This window comes from Botryllus schlosseri, chromosome 2 (genome assembly GCF_051294905.1).
Source record: "Botryllus schlosseri isolate E-star chromosome 2, Bs_hap1, whole genome shotgun sequence".
NCBI classification, from domain to species: domain Eukaryota; kingdom Metazoa; phylum Chordata; class Ascidiacea; order Stolidobranchia; family Styelidae; genus Botryllus; species Botryllus schlosseri.
In genome coordinates, this window is record NC_137237.1 from 9,564,828 (window position 1) to 9,589,095 (window position 24,268).

The following is a 24,268-nucleotide window of genomic DNA, read 5'->3' on the forward strand; positions in this document are numbered from 1 at the left end:
GGCAGCTAATCGATTTGTGCAGGATGCTACAATTTTCATTCCTTTGCCACGAAGCCGCCGGCCGTAAGGCGCTATTGACCCGTAACAGTTTCGTGGCACAGTCAGGAAGTCAAGAACCGGAACTAATGTGCACAACATTGGAAATTAATGACCGTGATCTGAACATGAGAATACTCTGCGAGTCGCTCTGAAGCCTTGTTGCGATTAAAGCTGCCGTCGGATTTTATCATTACATATGAGGATTAGATATCGATTTAGGCAAAGTCTTTTGTTGTTTCTTGATTCAGTTTACATAGGCCTGGAAGGGGTAATCGTCTGCTGATTGGCGGAATTACTGCAATTTTTCAAGAAATGATTCTCCTCAGAATCACCTGCCAACTGGCTTTAAGCCTATTGGTAAGTTCGTTATGACATAATCATAAAATTTAACTTTGATAAGCCATAATATCTTTTCATCTCTGCAGATTTTGGTGTGCTCCTGTGAATCTGCGAAGAAGGTCGATTACTCTAAGCATGTGCAAAAAGTAGATAATATTAAGGACTTCAAGAAGTTACTCAGAACAAGAATAAATGTGCTGGTACTGTTCGGATCATCTGGTAAGACTTAGGTTTATAGTTATCTCTTGATTTGTTCTGGTAATTGGATCGCTGTGATATTGTGCGATGCGCCGATAGTTATCATCATTAGCCGTACTTTGATGACTGTTAGACATTTAATGACTGATCCCAAGCACGGGTAGTTGATCATCCACTCCACACCCACACAAATTGCAACAAGGATCACTGACCACTGATCTGCTGGGGCAAGCCGAAGTGCTAAGAGATAGTCTTAGTTTCATTACTGTTCAGATTCGGCTATCAATTCCAAAATGAAAATTTTTGGAGACGCAGCCATTGAGACGAAAGGCATCGCAACATTGCTGCGGGTGGACTGCAGCACCAAAGAGGGAAAGAAAGTAATTTATTATTTTCATCATTTCTACTTCGAAATCGCGACTCAAACCATTTTCTGGTAAACATTTATAGGAAAAAAGTAGGCAATAAAGTCTAAATATGATCATTGCCCTTCCCGAGTTTAATATAATGATGAAGTAAACAATACAACATATGATGAAATGTATAATAAAACAAATTATATATTAATATATACTAGGCTGGGACATTAAACCAAGGTAAAATTGAAACACAATGTGCGAACGCCACACAGTATTGTATAACATAATAACAGCAGATTATGCTGAAATAGGTTCCGACTGAGCTCTGATAATTTTAGTAAATTCTGTGTCATGTTGTTCCAATGCGAAATTTGTATCCACCAGTATGATTTGCACCGTCACAAAATTCAATCTGCGTTGAACGGAACAATTCTTATCAACTTGCTTTTATGGCTTCTCTATCCAAGTGCCCCACTTATGCTAACTAATGACTCTTCAATTTTTCAGAAGTATGACATTCGATACAAGTCAAGCACTTCTCTGTCTCGTCAACGTGCTTGTTATAATTTCTGCAATGTGTTACCGACACCTATTAATTAGCTTGTGGGCACTACAGTATAAAATGGTGAAATATGTGAATATTGAATACGGTATATAATAATATTTAATTATATACAATATTGAAAAATGTTGGTATAGCAACATTTGGGATTGCCACATGTTCCTTATTTTGCAGCTATGTAAGAAGCAAAAAGTCAATCCCGATCCTACTGTGATCCAGCACTACAAAGATGGCGAATATAGTGCAAATTATGAAAGAAAATTCACTGTCAAGGTAAATATCTGATTATCTATTGCCATGTTTTTCTATTGTGGGAAGTCTGTGTAAGACTTGGTAGTTAGAGCCAAACAAAATTTGACTGTGGCGAGACATTGCCACAATTAAATATATGCGTCAAAAGTCAAACAAATCAAGCCGCCTGAATTAGTCTACAGTCGATAGGTTCGCATCATGGTGACGATCTGCATAATTGATGTTCCCACTTGGCGTAAGTCTGTAATTTATTGTAATTTCCTGAAAGTAAATGTATCATTAGAGCATAAATTCATGTAGTTTTGCTGTAAACGAGCCTACACAAATGCGAAATAACTTTTACTTATAAATTAGATCATGTATACATAAACTGACGATGGTTATTCTATTTACTGATGCTACTTGATGAAATCTAGATGCACTTATACTATAATTCTGTTGAAGGGATAAGCATGAACTTGTCTTATTATAAATAATGAAGGGTTAATAGAAATATCGATATGTGAGAGGGTTTGGTAAATTATTTTGACTAAAGGTAGTAAACGAATTGTTTTAAAGTGCACTAAATAGCTTACAAGTGTGAGTATTTCTATAATAATTCAAAATTACTCGACCAATCTGTGTTACCAACGCAGAATGTCTAACGACGCTACATTGTGCAAATTTACAACTATACTCTCACAATATTGAATAAGCAATATTTTATTTTTCAACCATCCCGAAAAACTATTTTGCACTGAACAAGATCTAAACAGTCATGAGTGATTGTCGTCTGCAAATCTGTAGTCAGTGAGTTGAAAACACATGCTTGATAGCCGACTCCAATACCGACCACATCTACCTGTTTGAAGGTTTGGATTTCAACGAATTGAAACTCGTATGTTCTTGCCAGCGGAGATACGTCCATGTCTGTCTCTCTTACCATAGTATGTAATTATTTTAGTCTGTGGCTGCATTCCTGAGAAGCCCCGATGCCGATGGACCCTGGGAAGAAGAGGACGACGCGCAAGACGTTTTGCATCTGCACAACGAAAACGAGTTCAACAAACTGCTGAAAAAGAAGAAGCGCATGCTCGTCATGTTTTATGCTCCATGTGAGTAAAATTTTTGATTCTGATAAATTTTCATGTTTGCCCGTTGTCAGATAAGAATTATGATTTCTGGTCTAGGCGTCAACGATTGGATTGAATAGTCCGCCCATTTGGATGAAAAACGCTTAGGCTATACATCAAAACGTAATTTCCGATGATATTGTGTGCGGTGTTACAGTATTGCTTGCATGTGTGTAGTAGCCTAGTACTGATCAGAGGTCTCAAGTAAGTCACGCCTACTTCTACTTGACAGATTTTAGGGCATAAATGCATAGGCCTACAGTAGGGTGGAGTGAAAATGACTTTTTTTTTCAAATCAAAAAAGGCCTTCCTCAATCCTGACAAATGACCTAAAACTTCAATTAAAAGTGACTTCAGGGTGTTGCCCCCATTTTCCAGCCGGCAACCCCCCAATTTCTACGCGTGGGGGGGTAAAATGGCCCATCTCGGCAACCGCTGGTCGTAGAGTCATGATATATAGCTCAAAATCTGCGGAAGCATCATGTTTCTATCTGTCTTCTGAAGAAAGTTTTCTCTATTGTGAACACAAAATGAGTTATAGCCAAAAAACTATGTATACGCACATTTTTGTTGAAATTCAGCATTTATTCTGACGAATTGTGATCTGTCATTAGTTTTTTTTAAAGTAAAGTAACACACTGGCAATACCGAATATTGGGCCCATATTACAAATATATTCACAACACAGTCCATTTAAAATCGGTTCAAAACATCATAATGAAACATTCACATTGAACGTCTTATATTAAAAATGCATTCTTTTGTCAAGTTTTTTCATCAGTTTACGAGACTTAATTTTTCGGCGAATGAGGCCATCTCGTCTTTGAAATCCCGAAACGTGCCCTGATGCTTCTGTTACGAGCTTTACATGATGTTCCATGCACTGTTTGATTGCGGCATGGATGAAACAAAATCAGAGGCTTCTCGCGGCATTCTTCTAACTCTGCATCAGTTAAGTGCTCAATCGCTGGAGAAAGTTGTTGATATAAGGTTCAATATCAACCAACTCGTGGTATACCTTTGCTTCCAAGTTCAACTTTGAGACGCAGAATAAACGAACAGGACCGCAGTTCAATTGGTTGGAACCGCTATGACTCTCAATGTCCAGGAGTGAATTTTATTCAGCGGCATGTTTTCGAATCGCCAGCACCTTGGTCACACCCAATTGAAAAAAACTACGTGGAAGTGTATCTTGTTGGCCAGTTACTCAATTCAAAAAGCTCTCGCCACCACTTATGGCCTTTCAAAAGCTCCCATAGGAAATTGTTAGTGACTTAAGTAAGGACCGGTTATATGCTTATAAATGTGCTGGGCAATTATTCAAGGAAATGCTGATGATGATCTGGCTTACTTGGAGGTTGGACCACCGGTTGCGCATTCAAGATGGCTAACTTTAGGATGCAGTGCAGAGTTTTACGGTATTATGTAACAGTTAATGAAACGCCTTTAAACCTGGAGATTCTGGTTCGTTTTTGCCTTGAAGTATATTTTCCAACTTGGTTTGAGATCAAGGGAAACAAACATATAACACATGGACTCAGAAACATCTTCAACTTGATTAAACAGGTTTTGAATTTCTCTGACCGAAACGTTCGAAAAATTGCTCCGAATGTGGTGATAAGAAACGGTTATTCCGCACACCCCGAAAATATTATGATTGCAATGCTGGTAGATGATAATGAAGACATACGAAATAAGGGTGTGACCAAGGTGCTTGCGTTTCGAAAACATGCCGCTGAATAAAATTCACTTGTGGACATTGAAAGTCATAGCAGTTCCAACCAATTGAACTGGGGTCCTATTCGTTTATTCTGTGTCCCAAAGCCAAGGCATACCACGAATTGGTTGATATTGAACCTTATCAACAACTTCCTCCAACGATTGAGCACTTAACTGATGCAGAGTTAGAAGAATGCCGCGAGAAGCCTCTGATTTTGTTTCATCCATGCCACAATCAAACAGTGGAACGACATGTAAAGCTCGTAACAGAAGCATCAGCACTAGTTTCGGGATTTCAAAGACGAGATGGCCTCATTCGCCGAAAAATTAAGTATCGTAAACTGATGAAAAAACTTGACAAAAGAATGCATTTTTAATAAAAGTCGTTAAATGTGAGTGTTTCATTATGATGTTTTGAACCGATTTTAAAAGGACTGTGTTGTGAATATATTTGTAATATGGGCCCAATATTCGGTATTGCCAGTGTGTTACTTTACTTTAAAGAAAACTAATGACAGATCACAATTCGTCAGAATAAATGCTGAATTTCAACAAAAATGTGCGTATATATAGTTTTTTGGCTATAACTCATTTTGTGTTCACAATAGAGAAAACTTTCTTCAGAAGACAGATAGAAACATGATGCTTCCGCAGATTTTGAGCTATATATCATGACTCTACGACCAGCGGTTGCCGAGATGGGCCATTTTACCCCCCCACGCGCAGAAATTGGGGGCAACACCCTGAAGTCACTTTCAATTGAAGTTTTAGGTCATTTGTCAGGATTGAGGAAGGCCTTTTTTGATTTGAAAAAAAAAGTCATTTTCACTCCACCCTAGCCTACAGCCCGCCCACTTGTTCTATTTTTTTTTCTACAGTATAAAGTATTTTTGTGCTATGCTTCCATCACCTTTATGAGTGAAATTTTAATGTCAATTGTATTTGTGTAATAATTATATCATATCTTCTTGGCCCATTCTTGTTTGGAAGTGAAGTCTGTAAATGCAGCGATTCCGTTCCAGACACGTGCCGCTTTTCCTTCACATTTCATCCAATTTAGAAACGTTTGTTCTCGTATTATTTGCAATAAAAAGCACGCAATGATAATTTCGATAATTTTATTGAAAACTTTACTCTCACAGGGTGCGGATTTTGTAAGCGATTCAAACCTCATTTCGGACAAGCGGCTACCGAGTTGAAAGGAAAAGTGGTGGGTATCGTTCTGCTAAGGTTGAAAGGGGCATTGCGCTCTAAATATGACGTGGTCTCAAATTAAATATACGAGTGTGAAAAAGTTTTTGCCAGCAACGATTTACCCGCTTCCATGTTCGTTAAAATCGTTAAACCTATCAACCCTGTTTGCAGATTTTTGTTGGCGTCGACGCCGATTCTTCCGACGCGTATTCGCTGCGAGAGACCTATAACGTAACCGGTTTTCCCAAGACAATCTACTTCGAGTGAGTGTCGATCGTTTTTGCGAAAATCTCGCTCATCCGTGTTTTAACGGTATCTGTTTTATGTTTCAGAAATGGGAAAGAGAAATTCGAATACAGCGGCGGGCACAATAAGAAAGACGACATAGTCGAATGGCTCGCCGAGTGAGTTTTTCACTTTTTGATTATTACCGCCTGCCGCGGACAGCATTATTTTCTTATCCAGCCCGCAGCCAGCCAAAGAGAAAGAACCGGAAAAGGGCTGGGACGAAGAAGACAGCAAAGTGGACCACCTCACCGAAGACAACTTTGACGAGTTCATCGCAGAAAACAGAAAAGTCTTGGTGTTCTTTTACGCCCCCTGTGAGTTTCACAGCTTGATTTCCGTGACTGCCGAATGCCCGTAAATCAGGGCTACTCTGGCAGACCGCTGACCAAATGCGTACCTTTTGAGTGCTGAATCCGGACCTTATTTGTCTCAGTATTAAATTAGTTTTTAACAAAACAAAACCTTCAATGCTGATTTGCAGAAACAAAGTGAAGTGTTTTCTTCTTTCTGTTCAGCTCCAGACTAACGATATGTATCCGCCTTGGTTAGAAGAGCCATAAAGTTTTTCTAAAGAATAGATTTCATATCTATGACCAGTGAGAACCTTCACCACTGCCTTTGACTCGCTCCCACCACTAAGATGTAAAGCACTAGTAAGAAATAAAAACAATGCCAATTCTTCCACCAACTGTGACTAATAGCACAATGAATGCACTCCACTAATTTATTATACCGGTACTAAAACGGCTTTACCAGATTTTGTATATAGTATACCGTATTATATTTGTTTGTCTGTAAATTATTTCATGGGAGTTATAATGGACCCAAGAAGATTTTAAGCTATTGTCACCGAACCTTTGTCTAGAATAGTTGAGTAGCTCTGCCGTTAATTGTCAAATTTATGTGCAAGGGTGCGGCCACTGCAAAAATCTAAAACCCAGCTGGGATGAAGCCGCCGGAATTCTAGACGAGTCACAAGCCATTGAGAAGTTAGCCGCTGTTGACGCGACTAAATATATGAGCATCGCAAACCGATACAAGGTGGTCTTCTTGTTCTGAGACACGCCTGTGCATCGAGATTTATGTGGTCTGTTCGTAGGTGAAAGGTTATCCGACAGTGGTCTACTTTGAGGATGGTGAAGAGAAGTTTGATGCCTCGAGCGCGTTTACACGAACTACGGACGGTATCGTGAAATATATAAAAGAGTGAGTTAGTTTTGCCTACTTTTACTACTTGTGGTAATATGGTTTCAGACTACTTCCACTTTTACTTGACATATTTTGAATGAAAACTACTTTTATGGTTGAAATTGTCATAGCAAGTGAGCAGAATAGCTTTGGCCTACATCACTGTACCTGAATATATTTTGAAAATCGTATCTATGTGCGGGTTCATTAGTCATGTTGCTTTTTTCATGAATATTCACCTCGTAAATTTCAAAAGCAGCCTGCTCTGGTTAAATACAAAAAGATTCCTCAACGAAATCTACATTTCGTATCCACTTTGAATACATTCTGGACACGTCGTTTTCTGCCTGCACTTGAAGAAGTTTTGACACATCGTGGAAATAGCTGCTTTTACCTGTAAGCAGGAATTTGTTCAAATACTTCTAATTTTAAATTTAAATACCAAAGGTGACTACTTTCGTCACCTGTATTGACTGATAAATGCAACCCTTATAGCACATCACTCAGATTTTGGTGTCAAACTTGTTGATGACCCTGCTTGAGTATTCGTCCGGCTCTATTTGGGATCATGACTTTACTAGCGGCCTTCGATAAGCACCAAATCAATACCTGTTCTATTTCTGTAAAGCCCAACTGAACCGCCTCCTCCGGAGAAAGAATGGCACGAAGTAGAGAGCGACGTTCAACATTTGACTGACGCAGATTTCAAGGAAAAAACGAAGAAGAAAAAGCACGCACTTGTCATGTTCTACGCGCCTTGTGAGCTGATAATGGCAGGCCGGTTTTTGGATTTTTCGTAATACAATCTATTTGTACGTTTCCCAGGGTGCGGCCATTGTAAAAAGGCAAAGCCACATTACACTAACGCTGCAGCGACCTTTGCCGATGATAAAAAGGTGACTGATATCCGATATCTCGAAGTGAAATGTGTGAATATATAGTATAATATATACAATATGTGATATCTCTAGCCTGAACCACATATCAACTTATTATGACTATGCGAAATTTTGAGTCACTTTTTCAACAATTTATCGGAAACTATTGGAAATATGTCTTCTCAAAGATATCAGTTGTTCAAACACTACATAATCCCGCGGATTAAAGAAAAACGCAGCGGCAAAGTGCGCAATGTCATTTCGTCTGCTATCAGACCGTTCTACAGTGTGTCCAGTGATCACCTTAAAATTCAAATTCAAGCAGTTCATAGTGAATCAATACCACTCCGTGTTAATTTTTGACTGATCAACTTGCCCGTACCATTTCTGTTCTACCTTTTCTATTTCCATTCTGCGTGCATGCCATTTTGAACGTGCTCTTATATTTTTGTAGGCCAAGGACCAAGATAGCCAGGATTTTGAACGGTTGACTTAGCCTAGCCATTCTTTTCGTTTTGCTACAATTGTTGTGATAGCTTAATTGAATTCAATTTCTAATAAAATGATGATGAGGGTTCCATTCTAACAGCCCTTGCCCGTTGTAGGTGATGTTTGCCGCTGTCGATTGCACACAGCAGAAGAAGTCGTGCGATCAATTTTCTATCAGCGGCTATCCAACCTTTTATTATATCTCCTACGGGAAGTCGCAAGTTAAATATGAAAGCGGAAGAGAGGTACGATTATTCTTCTTGTGACGTTATTGTGATGAAATGTGATCCTAGCTTGTCTTAGCTTTTTAGCAATTGTTTGTGGATGAACAAATGAATTCATAGACCTATTTAGTAGTTCTACTGAATTCTAGGAGTCAATGTCGGTGCATTGAGGCGAGTGTATATTGCATGGTGGATTCTTCTCAAAATATTGATTTCTGTTTATATTGCCATTGGAGGCATTTAATATTTGTCTAACGGGTGTTACAAACTGGAGATCTCGATGTATAACTGTGTCGTCGAGACTGCTATCCAAATACCATACATATAGGAACTTCGATTCTAGTTCTATCTGGAGTTATAACTGACTTGAAGAACAGTTAATGTAATATTGTATCCCAATTACAATTTCTGTACATTTATCGATCACAAAATTTTTGACTTTGTCCCTTATCATTTAGGAGGCGGACTTCACAGAGTACATGACGGAACGTGCCGGTGGCGCAAAAACTGAACTTTAACCTTAGCATATCGAGTGAAAAATCGCTGCTACCAAATCGTTCCGCTTGGCATTCCAGAGCCTTCAAGCTAGACGAAGTTTACACCTATTTTCGAAAACTCCGCAATATCGATTCCAAGAAACCTCGTTTGTTTTGTTGATTGGAATTTTTAAACTCCTAATCCGTTATATTTTTATTGCATGATGTCGGGTTACGAAAATTTCTGTCAGTTTCTAGTTTGCAACGGATTTTTGTGTATGGTGAAATGGATGCAGCAACATCTAATCTGATGTTCTCGTGCCGTACTTTTCTGTGAAAAGCTGAAGCGTAGTTATTGTCTAGGTTAGTTTGTCTTATCTCGTACATGAAATTATTTTAGTTGTAGTTACATTTCATGGAAGCATACCCATATACTGTCTATTTTTCTGTTTCTTTAGTTGCCCAACAATGGTTGAGCAATTTAAGCGCAAAATGAAGCTTCTTGTTGTGACAGTTATGGTCTTGTGTAGTCCAGAACGGACGTTCTCCAATTTCCAGTCAAATCTGTCTTCATTACAAAATTTTGCAGTATCTATGGTTAACCTTGAATCAAATCGCACATCGAGTATGAAAATGATATATGTAAGATTTACGATTGCCTACATGAGGATAAATTTTAAACCTAATGTTCATTCTCTGTGTCACCATGGTATTGACCTTGATGTACCAGTGCTCTGTGCACTATGACACAAACCCCTAGGCTACTAATCAATTCATGATTTGAACTGTTACTTGTGTAGGAGATATCCTTCCAAAAATTATAATTATTCTTTTGTTTAACTGTCCCGCATGCACCAATCCAATCCATTTTTCTCGGGAATTGATAGTACAGCAACACCATCAAATTATATTGAAGACTTTTTTGTGTTCTTTTTGGGTCTTCTGACGCAGATGAAATAGAACTAATAAAAGATGATGTTTGCCATTGGTGATTGATGATTAGGTGAACTGAGTGTTATCGACGGCTTGTCTGTTGCTAGGAGCAAAGTTTCGTTGACTTTCTGAAGAAAAGGGCTGTTTTAGATGATAGCAGCAGTTTTTGGGAGGGGTCTGAACACTCGGATCAACTCCACCATCTCACCGGTAATGCTTTCATGATTTTGAAATTGGTTCATACGGTAAAAGTGTGTGTGTTGACAGAAAGAAACTGGGAGTCATTCATTGCTCATAATGCCAAAGTGTTTATTGCTTTATACGACCCCGATTGTCCGAATTGCCAAGCCTTGAGGGAGCACATTAGTGTTCTGGCAAAGGAACTGAAAGATGAACAGGTAAGTGTCATATAACACGATGGATGTCTTACAAATGCATTAAATCTATGATTTTTTGGGAGATGTGGGTTATGGGATTATAAAGTCAATTTCTTAAAGTCACTTGGTCGAATGTTGATTTTTTTATTGTGTCGCACGCTCAAATGTTGGACAACCGATCCCGATGTGACGGCTATGTGTGGGTAGTTGGTTTGCCTGAAAATTTACATTTCAGATGAATGTTGAAGTCGGTGTGCTTCCTGTAGATATGAAGAGTGATGGAATTCCTCACTTATGGTCAGGTGATATAGGAGTACCGACTCTTTACTGGTATGTGCGCGGAGGCTTTCAAGCAGAATATACGGGGGTTCGAAGTACAGAGGCCATGATGCAATTCATTAAACAGTGGGTGAAAATGAGAGCCCGGCCGATATCATTTTCCTTCGAAATACCAGTAAGCCGACTCCGGCCTATCCAAGGATGACATCTCTACTACAATTTCTCAAAACGAGAGGGTCATTCAATACTCATCTGGAGAATAAATGTAAATACATGACGTAGGCTATATAAGTACTGCCAGTTCTAGTTGACATATGTCCAGAGGTGGTCAGTAACGAAGTACTTCTACTTTTTGAAGTACTTGAAGTAGATTTTTCCTACTCACACTACTTTTTAAGTAGTTATGATTTTAAACCTACCTACTTACTTACTTTTGAACCACCACTCCTACTTTCACTTGAGTAGAAATTCTGGGGTGACTTCTACTTGAGAAGCGACGGTGACTACTTTGACCACCTCTGCATATGTCACATTTTGGTATTGGTACCGGCTCAAAATCGTGATATCGACTGGGATCTAGTAATGATGCTGGATAGTATAATCAAAACCGCGAATTTCTACGTTCTGCAGGGAGATGCAACAGTCAGATAAAATACCCTGGTCTCGTAAAGAGTCATCTGAAGACGTGTACCATCTGGATGACTCAAACTTTGAAGCATTCGTGCGCGACAATGAGGATATTTTGGTTTTCTTTTACTCGTCAAGTTTGTATAATATGTCTCAAACATTTATTTGTGTATTCAGAGAGTTCTGTTTGTTAGATTGCAAGACTTGCTCTGATATACAAGCAGCGTATGCTGAAGCGGCAACCATTGTTGAGGAGGAACATCCAGGATGGTCATTAGCGGCGGTTAACATAAGAAAAGGTTGGAATTGCTTTAAATATACCTGACCTCTATGACTGGAGCATATGTGTAATGTATCAATAATGCTCTATTATGGCAGTGCTATTCCTTGTCCGTGTATCATATGCAGATTTACCACCTCCTATTGCACATGGAACGGGTGTCTAAAAAATGTGAGCGTTGCGAGTAACTGATAATATGACTTGAGTACATACGCATATGCATCTTCGCACCGAAATCAAATGATAAAAACTGAAGATATTTGATGACTTCAAATTGACTCAAAATCGTAAATTTGACGTGACTTGACTTGACTCGATTCTGTGAAAACTTGTGTGGCTTTGACTCCTGAAATGACTAGAATTGACTCGAGTCAAAATTAGCAGTGGCACGATATGACTGGTGAGTCGAAGGTAGTGACTTGATCCCAACACTGCTGCGAGAAACAAAAACAAAATTTTCCAACATTACAGGCAATGCTGACTTCCACATATGGGCTGACGTATTAAAATATTAGCAGATCAGCAGTGATAAAGTACTTTAACCACTTTTACATTTAAAATATTTGATTTCCAAATGAATTCTTTCAACACTTATGACTTTCCCAATCAGAAAGTTGTTAATGATTATAATCATCACGAATGCCATGTAGTTAGCCCCTATAACATGATCAGATATAGTAGAAATGATACTTCCTTCAGCAAGTATTACCCACTATGCATTATCATGGTAGATTCATCTCACATATAAGTTTGTCACAGGTGAGAGCATTATATATATCCACTTAAGTGTAGCATTAGGGGCTAGCTAGCAGGGTTGTAATGACTCGACTCGAGTCACGATTTTCTGATGACTCGACTTGACTCGAGTCATCTTCTCAAAATACGGAAATCACTCAACTCAAGTCGAGTCAATCCGTTTATTGACTCGACTTGGACTCGAATAACTGCGCATGACTCGAACCAAGTCACATGACTCGAGACTCACACGGCCAAGACCGACATTTCATTGTAATTTCGAAGAGAAGTAAGGTAACCTCACTCGTGGGATTTCGTCTATTGGTACTGATACTTGAAAATGCGTCCAGAAACATGCTTAAAGTAAGGAAAAATAGCAAATCACAAATGCGAAATATTCGATATCACCAAACAGAGGTATAAGAGGTGGGTTTAACAAGACTTTTACTGGAAACTGAGGCGTCAACACAATGACTTGGACTCGGACTCGAGTCATAATACCATGACTCGGACTCGAATCTCTGCTCAAAGACTTGGACTCGGTGGTGAAGTGAAAATGACTCGACTTGACTCGAGTCAAAACTATAAAAGTGAGATTGACTTGTGACTCGGAGCCTTGTGACTTGGTTACAACCCTGCCAGCTAGCTACCCCAAGTCACACAATTACTCAAATGACTCAAGAAAATACATTTTCAGCTCCAAAACTGAAAATGAAATATGAGGTGAACGCCACTCCAATGTTCCTCTATTTCAAGAGCGGTAAGAAGAAATTCCAATATCATGGAGAGACAACTTCAGCTGATGCGTTCATACAGTTTATCGCAAAGTACTGTCATGATATATTTCCATGGTGTTTACATCTTGCTTGATTCATGTTGGCAATACATTACTAGGCCAAAATTCATACAGAAGAAACCCACATCAAAGGAAAATACTTGGTTTGGACCGTCATCCAATGTGAAGCACCTCGACAAAGAATCATTACCACAGTTTGTATCAGAAAACGAGCAAGCATTGGTAATGTTTTACGCTCCGTGTAAGTATTTGTTAGTATAAGTAAGCCTGTTGTTTGCTGACATCCTTAGGGGGACATCTATTTAGAAATTTTACTGTTTCTTGACATAAGTTACGAATAGACTTAATCTTGCACACATCAACCATACAAAATATGTTACTGTTGGACGAATGAATGAAGCATTTCTAATGGTAAACTGTGTGACTCACACAAGAAAAGGTATTCCAATTCCAGAATTTACGACTGTATATATTTTTATTGGAGAAGCTGCTGAATCACCTGAATGTCTTGGTGTTGTTAAGCTTACCATCGCTGATTAACCCCAAAATCTACAATTCAGGATGATGGCAGAAATCAGGGTCTTGATGACCTGACATCGAATTTACTGATCGGTACAGCTGTATTGACAGTAGAAATTGATTTATCGAAGCATCAGAAATGCAACTGCAATTTAGAACAATTGCTACAGTGTATATGTATATAATACTGTACTGTTCATGTTAATAAATGTTAACATACCTCCAGGGTGTGGGCACTGCAAAAATTTTAAGCCAGATTTTGTGAGAGCAGCCGGCATACTAAAAGAGAACTCGGTAAAAGCAAAGCTTGGAGCATACGATGGAAGTGCAAACCGCGACTACAACTCAAAATACGATGTCAAAGGATACCCTACTCTCGTCTATTTCGAGTAACTTTTTACCAAACCAATTTCAAAGACAGTTTCACTGCATCGACTATATATCATTTCAGTGACGGAGTGTATCAGTCACATTATCAAGGCCGAAGAAATGCAGAATCTGTTGTAGAATTCTTAACAAAGTAAGACCAAGCTACTGTGGCAAGATTATTTATGCGAATAGGAACTAATATTACTTTTTTGGCCACTAGTTAGAAAATACCAAGTGTTTTGACATGCTCCATTTGATTTAGATCGAAACTACATACTGAGAAAAGGACCGAGAAAACGGAAAAAGATGAAATAAGCTCGGAACGACCATCTGAGGTTGAGCTTCTAGATCCCAGCAACTTTCACCAATACCTCGAAGATAACAAAAATGCACTCGTTATGTTTTATGCTCCTTGTAAGTCAGGTCTTTGGGGCTTGTTTTGCGGCTATCACCGTGTTTCCTCCCATAGGGTGCGGTACGTGCAAGAAAGTGAAGCATGAATTCTATGATGCGGCAGTTGACATAGCGGAGGATCTGGATGACTCTGGAATGGCGATATTCAATGCCGATAAGCACCGAGCTTTTGCTCAGGAATTTGGTTTGAAGGTATGAGTGAGATATTGTAATAGTAACTTGTGGTTTCAATTGTAACTTGTGACATGGTTCCAAACCCATATTTCTATATGATAGATTCATTCAAATATCACGCAATTTAATTACTGTCAACAGTGATTTGAATAGATCAAGTCACCATTTTGACAATAATCGGAACATTTTTAAAGTTGATGAATACAACAATCGCATCTTGAAACAATCATGTTATTGTGTCTCGAAAACATAATTCGGGAACACGATCTATTCTGATATTCTATACCAGTGGTTCCCAGGGGGCGATTTGGCGGTCTAGGGGGCGAAAATGACGAAGGGGGCGACAGGGGGGCGACGGGGGGCGAAAATGGCGAAGGGGGCGATGACGCGTCAAATCGGCTGACCTTTTTTTTTTTTTTTTGTAGTCAACCCACGGAAATTTCGTTACAAAAGTGTGTCAAATTAGACATCGATCCGAAAATTTGAACTTTTTTTTTTTTTAGTCAACCCGCCGGTGATTACAGTTTGTATGCCCAATTTTCGGTACACAAAATTTGGGCGGCGATGATCGGTGTTGACCTTGAAAAGGGGGCGATGGGTCGAAAAAGGTTGGGAACCACTGTTCTATACTCAGTGGTAGCCCTCTTAGTTGGAATTCATCTTGAATATGACTATTCTTATCCAACAAACAATGAACTGTAACTGTGTTCAATCCCTACCAAAAGCTGAGCTTCATACATTTTTCAAAAGTTATCTGATTCATTTGTTTTTATATACCGCAACCCATTTTTAATCCATAACAATGCATGCAAAATGGCATTATGTCCCCACAGTATACTGTTACTGCAGATGATGATACTTTTATCTTTTTTACTTGTAATTCATGTGGCAACTCGATATAATTGACAGGGATACCCAACTCTTTGGTACTTCAGTGATGGCGAGAAGAAGTTCAAATACAACGGAAAGTTTCGTAAAGACGCATTTGTGGAATTTATGGAAAAGTATATTGACATCTGTGCATTGATATTTGAAACGAATACCGATTGATTTGAGCAGCCCGCGCGAATTAGAGGACGAAAAGGAGGCGGCAAAAGAAAAAGTTGGTTTGTGGGTGGGAGAAAAGGACAATATCGAGCATTTGAGCCGGGAAAATTTTGATAAGACACTGAGGAAATATGACACTGCAATCGTCTTTTTTTACATTCACGGTAACTGGAATCTGATATTCTGTATTCCACAAACCATCTTCATTTCTCTTTTCTGCCAGCTTGTTATCACTGCCTGAACACGATAAAGCCAAAGTATGTGCAGGCAGCGGCCATACTAGCTGAAGATAATCCAAATATATTGCTTGCGGCAGTCAATGGGGACTGGGAAAAACCGATAACATCGAAATATAACGTCAATTCGTACCCGACCTTTCTCTACTTCAAGTACGTTAAGAGTTCGCTTTTATAAATATCAGTGTTGGGATCAAGTCACTACCTTCGAGTCACGAGTCATCGCGAGTCATTGCAGATTTTGACTCGAGTCAAGTCAAGTCACTCGATTTTCAAAGGTGACTCGAGTCAAGTCAAGTCACTAGATTTTTCGAGGTGACTCGAGTCAAGTCACGAGTCAAGTCAAGTTGAACTTTCGAAGTACAATACGTGATTCAAGGTCATTGCATTTTGCTAATTATTTTAACTACAGATGGGGTCCCCATTTATTTTGAATCGAGGAACGAATAAAGAGTTGATTATACACACAAAAATGCGTTCTATCGCTCATGCAAACAAATGTCAAACTACGCAAGTATAGCGGTATAGCTTCAGTCTGTAACAGGGGTGGGAAAACTGCGACTCGCGAGCCGCATGCTGATCTTTGAGTCTTTGATTGAGGCTCTTCAATGAGTGTGCACTGTGCAGTGTGCAATGTGCATTCGGTGATAATGACCGTAAGCCACTGTGCCTTTTCCGTCAAGATTCGGCCAATAATAATCACAAAGCTAGAATTCAAACGTCATTACGAAACCAAACACCAAAACCTTAATTGCCAAGAGTTACCCAAAAAGACATATTTACGAAGTATTATGATTACCGAGCTCCGCACTGTTTGACGTCATATCAGCCTGATTTCAAACACCTTGCAGCCTAGGTGGAGACGCATCGTCTTATAGCCTACCACACAGTAATATACTTCTTTCGATACCCAACATTTCCTTGTGACGGAATTAGTATATATAAATTTTTGAGTTGTGACTCTTTTAAGGCAACGATTTTTGATATGCGGCTCGCTCGTGAAGCAGCTCTGCCCACCCCTGATCTATAATTATCAGCCACAATATAGGATAGCATATGAAGCATCAGAAATTTCAATAAAATGATATGGAGCAATACCCTACCCACATATATATCCATTATATACAATAATAAACGTATGGGCGATATTCGTTCGATTTAAAGCACACAAGAGGGTTGGTTGAGGTGTGCAAGTTTACAAAAACGTAAGCTATAACCTCCGATCACTGCGTTAACGATCAATTCATTAGTTATGTAACAATGGAGGCTCGGTAAAACGCACAATCATTGAGTGATCGGTCAACAATCCGAACTTATACAAGATACGGCGATCTAGTCGACATCGATTACTTGAAATTGACTCGTAAATTTTGCTTCGAGTGACGAGTCAATCTGCATTTTTGAAGCGTCAAGTCAAGTCATTTTTGCAAAGTGACTCGAGTCAAGTCAAGTCATACGAAAAAGGTGACTCGAGTCATCCCAACACTGATAAATATCTTTCTTAGCAGCAGCGGTCAACCTGTTTCTGTCTGCGGACCAGTCAATTAGCAATATTTTCAATCATTGGCTGAGTCGATCAGAACTGTGAGCTTGTCTCATAGCAATGAGATTGTGTTCATTACAATGAGATTGTGTTCATTACAAGGTTAACAACAGGCGACAAGCGTGTTTACTTGCTTATGTCTAGTATACTCTGTTTTGTTTGCTGCAATTGTACAAAAACCAAACTATTTCTAAATACATCTTGGTTCTAAACCTAGAAACGGTAAAATGATGTATAAATACGATGGATCCCGGGAGACGACGGCATTTGTGAATTTTCTGAAAAGGTATGGAATGACATCAGAAGTCATAGTAATGCAGTAACAGAGTGTGTTCGTTCATGTTTCCCAGTCCTTCAAAGGAACTTGCCAAGCGTCAGAAACCAACATCGTGGCAAGATTTTCCCAATTTGGAGTTTGGTCGCGTCGAGCACCTCAGCAACAAGACCTATGACTCGTTTTTGGCGAACTATGTAACTGCAATTAATACCCTTATATCTCAAATATAGTACTGTCAAAACATGTTGTCATGCAGGACACATCGGTTATTTTATTGCACTCTCTTTGGCATCCAAAGTCTTGCGTTAAAGCGAGGGAGGATTTGAAAGAAGCGTCGGAGAGATTACCGAAGTATGTTGGTACAGGAGCAGTGGATTGTCACAGACTACCTGAGAATGGAGGTTTGTAGAATATAATGAGCTCCCAACTTTCCAATATGTGAATTCAAAAAAATTAATGGGACAAGCGTTATACGTAAACAGCCAATTTGATGCTTTTTATCAGTCTCATCTTCTTTGCTGGGGTTCAAACAAACCCTCGCTGTGTCAGTCTCAGTGGTTCACTGAAGGCCAAGGCACGCACTGATTTCCAGGGTCGTAATGGCTCGAGTCGGGATTTTCTGATGACTCGAGTCGTTTTCTTAAAATACGGAAATGACTCGACTTGAGTCAATCTGTGTATTGGCTCGACTTGGACTCGAGTCATTGCGCATGACTCGGACCAAGTCGTATGATTCGAGAATCAGACGGCCAAGACCGGCTTTTCATTATTTCAAATAACACTAAAGTAACCACACTTTTGGGATTTTGTGGAATAGTACTGGTACTTGAAAATTCGACCAGAAACTGTTTAAAGTGAGGTAAATTAGTATATTATAAATGTGAACTATTCAATATCACCAAACTGAGTTACAACGAGTGGATTTAAGCAAGACTATAACTGGAAACTTGAGTGAGCAGTCAACAGAATGACTTGGGACTCGAGTCATAATACTATGACTCGGACTTGACCCTCTGCTCGATGACTTGAACTCGGACTTGACTCCGTGGTGAATTGAAAATAACTACACTTGACTCGAGTCAAAACTAAATAAGTGAGATCGTCTTGTGACTTGGTTACAACCCTGCTGATTTCCAATGAAATAATCATCACGATGTGAGTGAAAAATGTTATTAATGGCTTTGTTCATTTGACACCGTTATCATCGCAAATCTCCCGATTCAACTAACTGGCAAATCTATCAGTAATGTACGATGCAGCTGCGATCATTTCTTAGATTTCATTTTGCGCAGATGAATACAAGGTACTTCGTAGCTGGGATAACTGTGACATGAGTGTAACTTCTCCCTCTTTCTCAGTGGTCTGCTACAATCTCTCGGTGAAGAATTTCCCAGCATACAAGTTCTTCAAGAAAGGAATTTATCAAAGAGATATCGAAGCGTCGAGTGCTGACGACATCATCGATTTCCTAATGAGAGAATCCTTCAAGACCCGAGACGAATTATAAATCGACAAGCGATCGTGTGAAGAAAAACTTTGTTCGTTGCATATCCACTTGAAAACAATATGAGCTTCGGAAAAATTAAATGAGCGAGTGTATCGAAATTTGACAGTTTGAATTATGTCAATCAAGACGTTCGAGTACCATAATAGCACATTACTACGTGAAATTGCTACACGGCTGGTCACTAGTACAGAAAAATATTCGGCGAATAGTGCTTTTGCTCTACCATCGTTGAATAAAAAAAATCTGCCCGCATCATTTCAATCGTTCTTTTTGTCGCTAGACAGAGACTTCTTTCTTTGAGCGAACATGTGAAAGTAAAGCTGTGGAAACCCTGTAATGTAATCATAGTATTTTTGCGGATGCAACAAGAAATGAAAACAAGGAATTTTTTACCTGCCAGATACAGAGGAAACAGGCCGATCAGAACGTAGTAGTAATTGAACGCGAAATTCCAATGATTCGGTAATGACATGGTATACAGTCCACTGGCTGCCACGTGAGGCAACGCTTTATAAATTGTCATCAATTCACCCTACGTTACATCATTGAATTTTAATTCGGTTTTTCCGTAAAAACGACATCTTCACTCACCGTAACTCCCAAAGGATACAGTACGATGAATAGAGTGTACCTGAAAAATTAGTGAGAAACATCTGCGACTACTCATAGTTATTATGATCCGCGGTTCCACTATTTTCCTCCGCGCAAGACACAATGCACAACGCTATACACAAGACATAATGCGATGTAATGAACAAATAGGGAGGATACCAAGATGACTTAGTTACGGTCTATCAATCTAATATCGATCATCCAGTTCTGATTAAAGATGACTTGGTATTTTTCGACCATACCTATTTGCGCCAGTGTTGGGATCAAGTCACTACCTTCCCGAGTCATTGCACATTCTGACTCTAGTCAAGTCGCTCAATTTTTGGAGATGACTCAAGCCAAGTCACAAAGTCATGACGAATTTAAGTATGGGGGGATTCAAGTTCAAGTCATGGCATTTTGCAAGATGATTGAAGTACCGGTATGCTAGAGATTGAGTCGCTATAGATTTTGAATTGAGACCACACAGATTTCTTGATGACTTGAAATTGACTTGAAAATTTAGTTTCGAGTCACAAGTCTAATCACGTCAATTGAAAAAGTTGACTAGAGTTCAGCCGACACTGATTCGCGCTTGCGAGTTTTGTTGATCACGACTTTACACGAATGTGTATAGATTTTTACATCGTTCTGGATGCTGCGATTAATCAAGGTGATAACTTTCAAATCTCATGAATAATGTAACTCTTAGTGTGAAGGATTAACATTTGAGTGCTCAACACATTGTGCCGAGCCAAAATGCATATTGTATATGACAGCGATTAAAATCTCCACACAGGCATACACATGTAGACGAAAAAAAGCGCCAACCTCAGCCATAGAATGGAATATGGCGATGAGCCTAAGAGGTGAAACGTGTAGAAGCAATATCGAATGATTTCTGTGATTGTCCATGCCGTCATCAGCATGACGACACCTTCGCAATCTTGCACCTATCAACGGCGAACGTTCATTGATCTAATTTTATCAGCACCCATCATCACAATCAGTTACTTCATACCTGATAGACTGGCTCTATCACAAACCACAAAAGTCCCACTCGGGAAAACACTTGTACAGTAGTTAGCAGCACGTTACTTCTTACAATCCCAACAGCCGCATGAACTATCTGCAGAATTTAATTTTCATATTATGGGGGCGACATGAATGTAGCGACATACACATACCTCCAGTAGAGCACAGGTCTGGAAAAATAGCGTCTGCTTTTGCATCTGAATGTATAGGCCTTTGTACGTTTTGTGTTTCATGACGTGCATGACCATTCCTACGCCAATAGCAAGCCACCTAAATATAAAATGTGCATAGTTCGATTACAACAGAGGGACGCTTATAATGGCACGATGCAATGCTAGGAATATAGATCTCACCCAGCTGTCATTGCAACATTATACATAACCAACCACGCATGAGACAAAGAACTGGGCTCCTTCTTAGCAGTGGTTGCCATTATATCCCAGCAAGTGTTTGAATACTATGCAAACAGTGTTCTGGAAATTAAAATTGGATCAATCATGAGGATTGACACACAGTCGGTGACCAATATATCGTTAAATGTATTAGAAAACGGGAGTAGTTTCATCGTAGCTAAAACGTTGCATTACCATATCAACACTAACATCATCATAAATCCATTATATATTTTGATAAACTGATTTCAGGTATTCAATTCTATGAATAAAATGACAAAATATTTCTCAAGTAGGCCTACATGCATTCCACAAAACAAATCAGCCAGACTTCTAGAAATCTCAACGCGTCGTAAGCTCGTAACGTATCAAGGCAGTCACAAATATTGAGGTGCATAATCAACTGTAAGATAATGATCTGAAATTCAAAATTCTGACACGCGTCGTAGTAAACGGTAATAACATTACATAAATGATATAAACTATTGTACAACATATTCAACCTTTACCGTACTCAATACTAATTTTAGGAAGGAGGTACTAATTTGTTCAAAAATTTCAACGCCAGCTCAAAGCCCATAAAGCAACAGGCATTCGCCGGGAAAGCTCTCAGCATCACTGGGGTGAAGCCTCTGTACATTCCCTTGAACCCGTCGTTCTTCATAACATCGCGAAACACATCTCCCACACCAGAATAGCGTCCTTCAGGTGCTGTTTGAAATTTAGATTTGAGCACATCGGGCGGAATCGCGACGGCCCAATTCAGGATTCCTGCCACCCCTCCTGCACACAGCACGCTGCCGATGCTAAGCTCGGACGGGTCCTTACCCGGAGGGGTCAACGCTTTTTTAAGGAATTCGTAACTCGCGAAATACATGCCGCTTGCGGGTATGTCTCGACATAACGTGAGGAGGGTTCCGCGGTAAATGCTTCGCATGCCGCCGCTTCGGTAGAGTTTTTTGGCGCAGTCCACCGGTCCGTCATACAGCTTTGCGCTGGACGCGGCTTGAGCTTGAAGCAAGCACTTGATCCTTTCTCCGGGAGCCATAATGACGGTAGTCAAAATCCCGGAAACTCCACCAGCAACGAAAAGCTTGGGTAAAGAGAGACTCTCAGAGTCGTCTCCAGTGGCTTTACGTACCATATCCTTACCTAAGCCAAAACCAAAGAAACTAAGTGCAAAAATGGGGGTAACTCCGACGATAGGAGCAGCCATGCCCTTGTAGAGTCCTCGTATTCCTTCCAATTTAAGGGTTTTAATGAAACAGTCCCACGTGCCCGTGTACAACGGCAGCTGGCCCGGTTTTGGAATGGGCATAATCTGCAGACGTACTTTGATGGTGTCGAGCGGATGACCACTGGCGACGGCGCACACGCCTCCGACACCGCCAGCGATAAAATTCTTCCACGCGCTTTGTTCTCCCATGGCTTCAGATTAAGTAGTTACAGGTACTTCGGACAATTATTAAATCACAAATTTGCTGTCAAAGCGAAAAGAAATGTGGTATTGTGAAAAACTGTATATTATAATAATTCAGAGCAACAAATATAATACTACACCATCGCTACACGAGGGCGATGCACACGAGTGCAATAATATAAAAAAAGTATAACGACATGTATAAAAAAGACGGAGTGCATATTCGTGCGGAAACAGAAACTATAATGTTGAAAGTACGAAAATAGAACTTTTTCAGTAAATTCATGCAAAATCAACTTTTTGCGTTCACGCACACACTTACTTAATTTTATATTATATTAATCTTATTTGATTTATCCTATATTTTTGTCTTTGAAATTGACAAGCGATAAAGCTTGCGACTTTATACGAAAATTATTATAACCTGAGAGAATGTCAAGCCGCAATTGATAATTGGCTGCGTTTCACACAATTCCTCGTAAGACAGGTCACACTTCACCGCATGTTCAGAATATTCATTCATCAAACGATATATAAAACAATATCAATCACGATATTGGTTAACAAATTATCAGAGCAGGCCCTATCTGTCAATGACATGGTCGAAACTTGTACTGACCAATGACTACCAATCTTCATGAGCTGATTATACATCAGTGAATTAAAGTGACGGATATTAATCATAGGGAAGAAGCATACCAAGATAGCAAAGAAAGACCAAAACTAACGAGGAATTGAAAACAAATATGGAAGCTAATTTGGGTGAAATATCGGATAAATTCAATGAGCAATCAACATGGAATCAGTGTTCCAATCACACATAACACGTAATATCACTGTCCATTGGATGCAATGATTGCAGCGTGCTTGCTTGTCACCCTATATCTTAAGAGAGGAAACAAAGTTCGGCACTTCTTCGATGGCAGTCAGAGATCGAAAAGTGTTCACCATGATCACCAATGAATGTTTCCTATGAACACGAACAAAAATTTATAAACGTCAAAATATATTGTTTTGGCATTTGGAGAGGGTTAGGGTCAAAGTTAGGTTAAAGGGTATCCCAAGATTAGGGTTGGGGGATATTAGGGTTGCGGGAGGGGGTATTAGGGCTGGGGGGATATATTAAGGTTGCGGGAGGGGGATATTAGGGTTGTGGGAAGGGGTATTAGGGCTGGGGTTAGGGGGATATTAGGGTTGTGGGAGGGGGATATTAGGGTTGGGGTTAGGGGGATATTAGGGTTGCGGGAGGGGGATATTAGGGTTGTGGGAGGGGGGATATTAGGGTTGCAGGAGGGAGGATATTATGTTTAGGGTAGGGGATATTAGGATTAGGGGAGAGGAAGATTGGAGGTGGGTAGGGTATCCCAAGATTAGGGTTGGAGGTGGCTTAGGTTCAAAGT

The 24,268-nt window shown here is 39.6% G+C and overlaps 3 protein-coding genes across 5 annotated transcripts; 1 reads left to right on the top strand and 2 right to left on the bottom strand.

Moving 5' to 3' along the window:
* Nucleotides 1-58: 58 nt before the first annotated feature.
* Nucleotides 59-19,685, top strand: LOC145433396 (uncharacterized). 3 transcript variants are annotated; one of them, XM_080310490.1, is made up of 32 exons: nucleotides 59-396; nucleotides 465-597; nucleotides 850-956; nucleotides 1,672-1,770; nucleotides 2,693-2,843; nucleotides 5,723-5,790; nucleotides 5,946-6,037; nucleotides 6,107-6,178; nucleotides 6,240-6,376; nucleotides 6,973-7,103; nucleotides 7,162-7,268; nucleotides 7,879-8,009; nucleotides 8,076-8,146; nucleotides 8,734-8,862; nucleotides 10,358-10,460; nucleotides 10,518-10,648; nucleotides 10,863-11,032; nucleotides 11,537-11,670; nucleotides 11,728-11,832; nucleotides 13,246-13,375; nucleotides 13,443-13,585; nucleotides 14,090-14,252; nucleotides 14,315-14,383; nucleotides 14,495-14,646; nucleotides 14,702-14,838; nucleotides 15,730-15,824; nucleotides 15,880-16,031; nucleotides 16,091-16,256; nucleotides 17,864-17,932; nucleotides 17,997-18,117; nucleotides 18,180-18,324; nucleotides 19,282-19,685. In XM_080310490.1, exons 1-32 carry the CDS (start codon nucleotides 352-354, stop codon nucleotides 19,428-19,430), a joined length of 3,807 nt encoding a protein of 1,268 aa, XP_080166616.1. In that variant the 5' UTR covers nucleotides 59-351; the 3' UTR covers nucleotides 19,431-19,685. The 3 variants fall into 3 exon arrangements, with proteins under 3 accessions (XP_080166616.1, XP_080166617.1, XP_080166618.1); XM_080310491.1 differs by having other exon boundaries at nucleotides 13,443-13,579; nucleotides 14,084-14,252; XM_080310492.1 differs by lacking the exons at nucleotides 17,864-17,932; nucleotides 17,997-18,117; nucleotides 18,180-18,324; nucleotides 19,282-19,685 and adding an exon at nucleotides 17,615-17,801 and having other exon boundaries at nucleotides 66-396; nucleotides 16,091-16,300.
* Nucleotides 19,443-21,542, bottom strand: LOC145433398 (very-long-chain (3R)-3-hydroxyacyl-CoA dehydratase 2-like). Its single transcript, XM_080310494.1, has 7 exons — nucleotides 21,410-21,542; nucleotides 21,209-21,326; nucleotides 21,043-21,150; nucleotides 20,853-20,974; nucleotides 20,022-20,061; nucleotides 19,824-19,962; nucleotides 19,443-19,761 (listed from the first exon to the last, which is right to left on the bottom strand). The coding sequence occupies exons 1-7, from the start codon at nucleotides 21,487-21,489 to the stop codon at nucleotides 19,688-19,690; spliced, it is 681 nt and encodes a 226-aa protein (XP_080166620.1). The 5' UTR covers nucleotides 21,490-21,542; the 3' UTR covers nucleotides 19,443-19,687.
* LOC145433397 (mitochondrial carnitine/acylcarnitine carrier protein-like) lies at nucleotides 21,528-22,961 on the bottom strand. Its single transcript, XM_080310493.1, has one exon. It carries the CDS (start codon nucleotides 22,872-22,874, stop codon nucleotides 21,975-21,977), a length of 900 nt encoding a protein of 299 aa, XP_080166619.1. The 5' UTR covers nucleotides 22,875-22,961; the 3' UTR covers nucleotides 21,528-21,974.
* Between the last annotated feature and the right edge of the window lie 1,307 nt (nucleotides 22,962-24,268).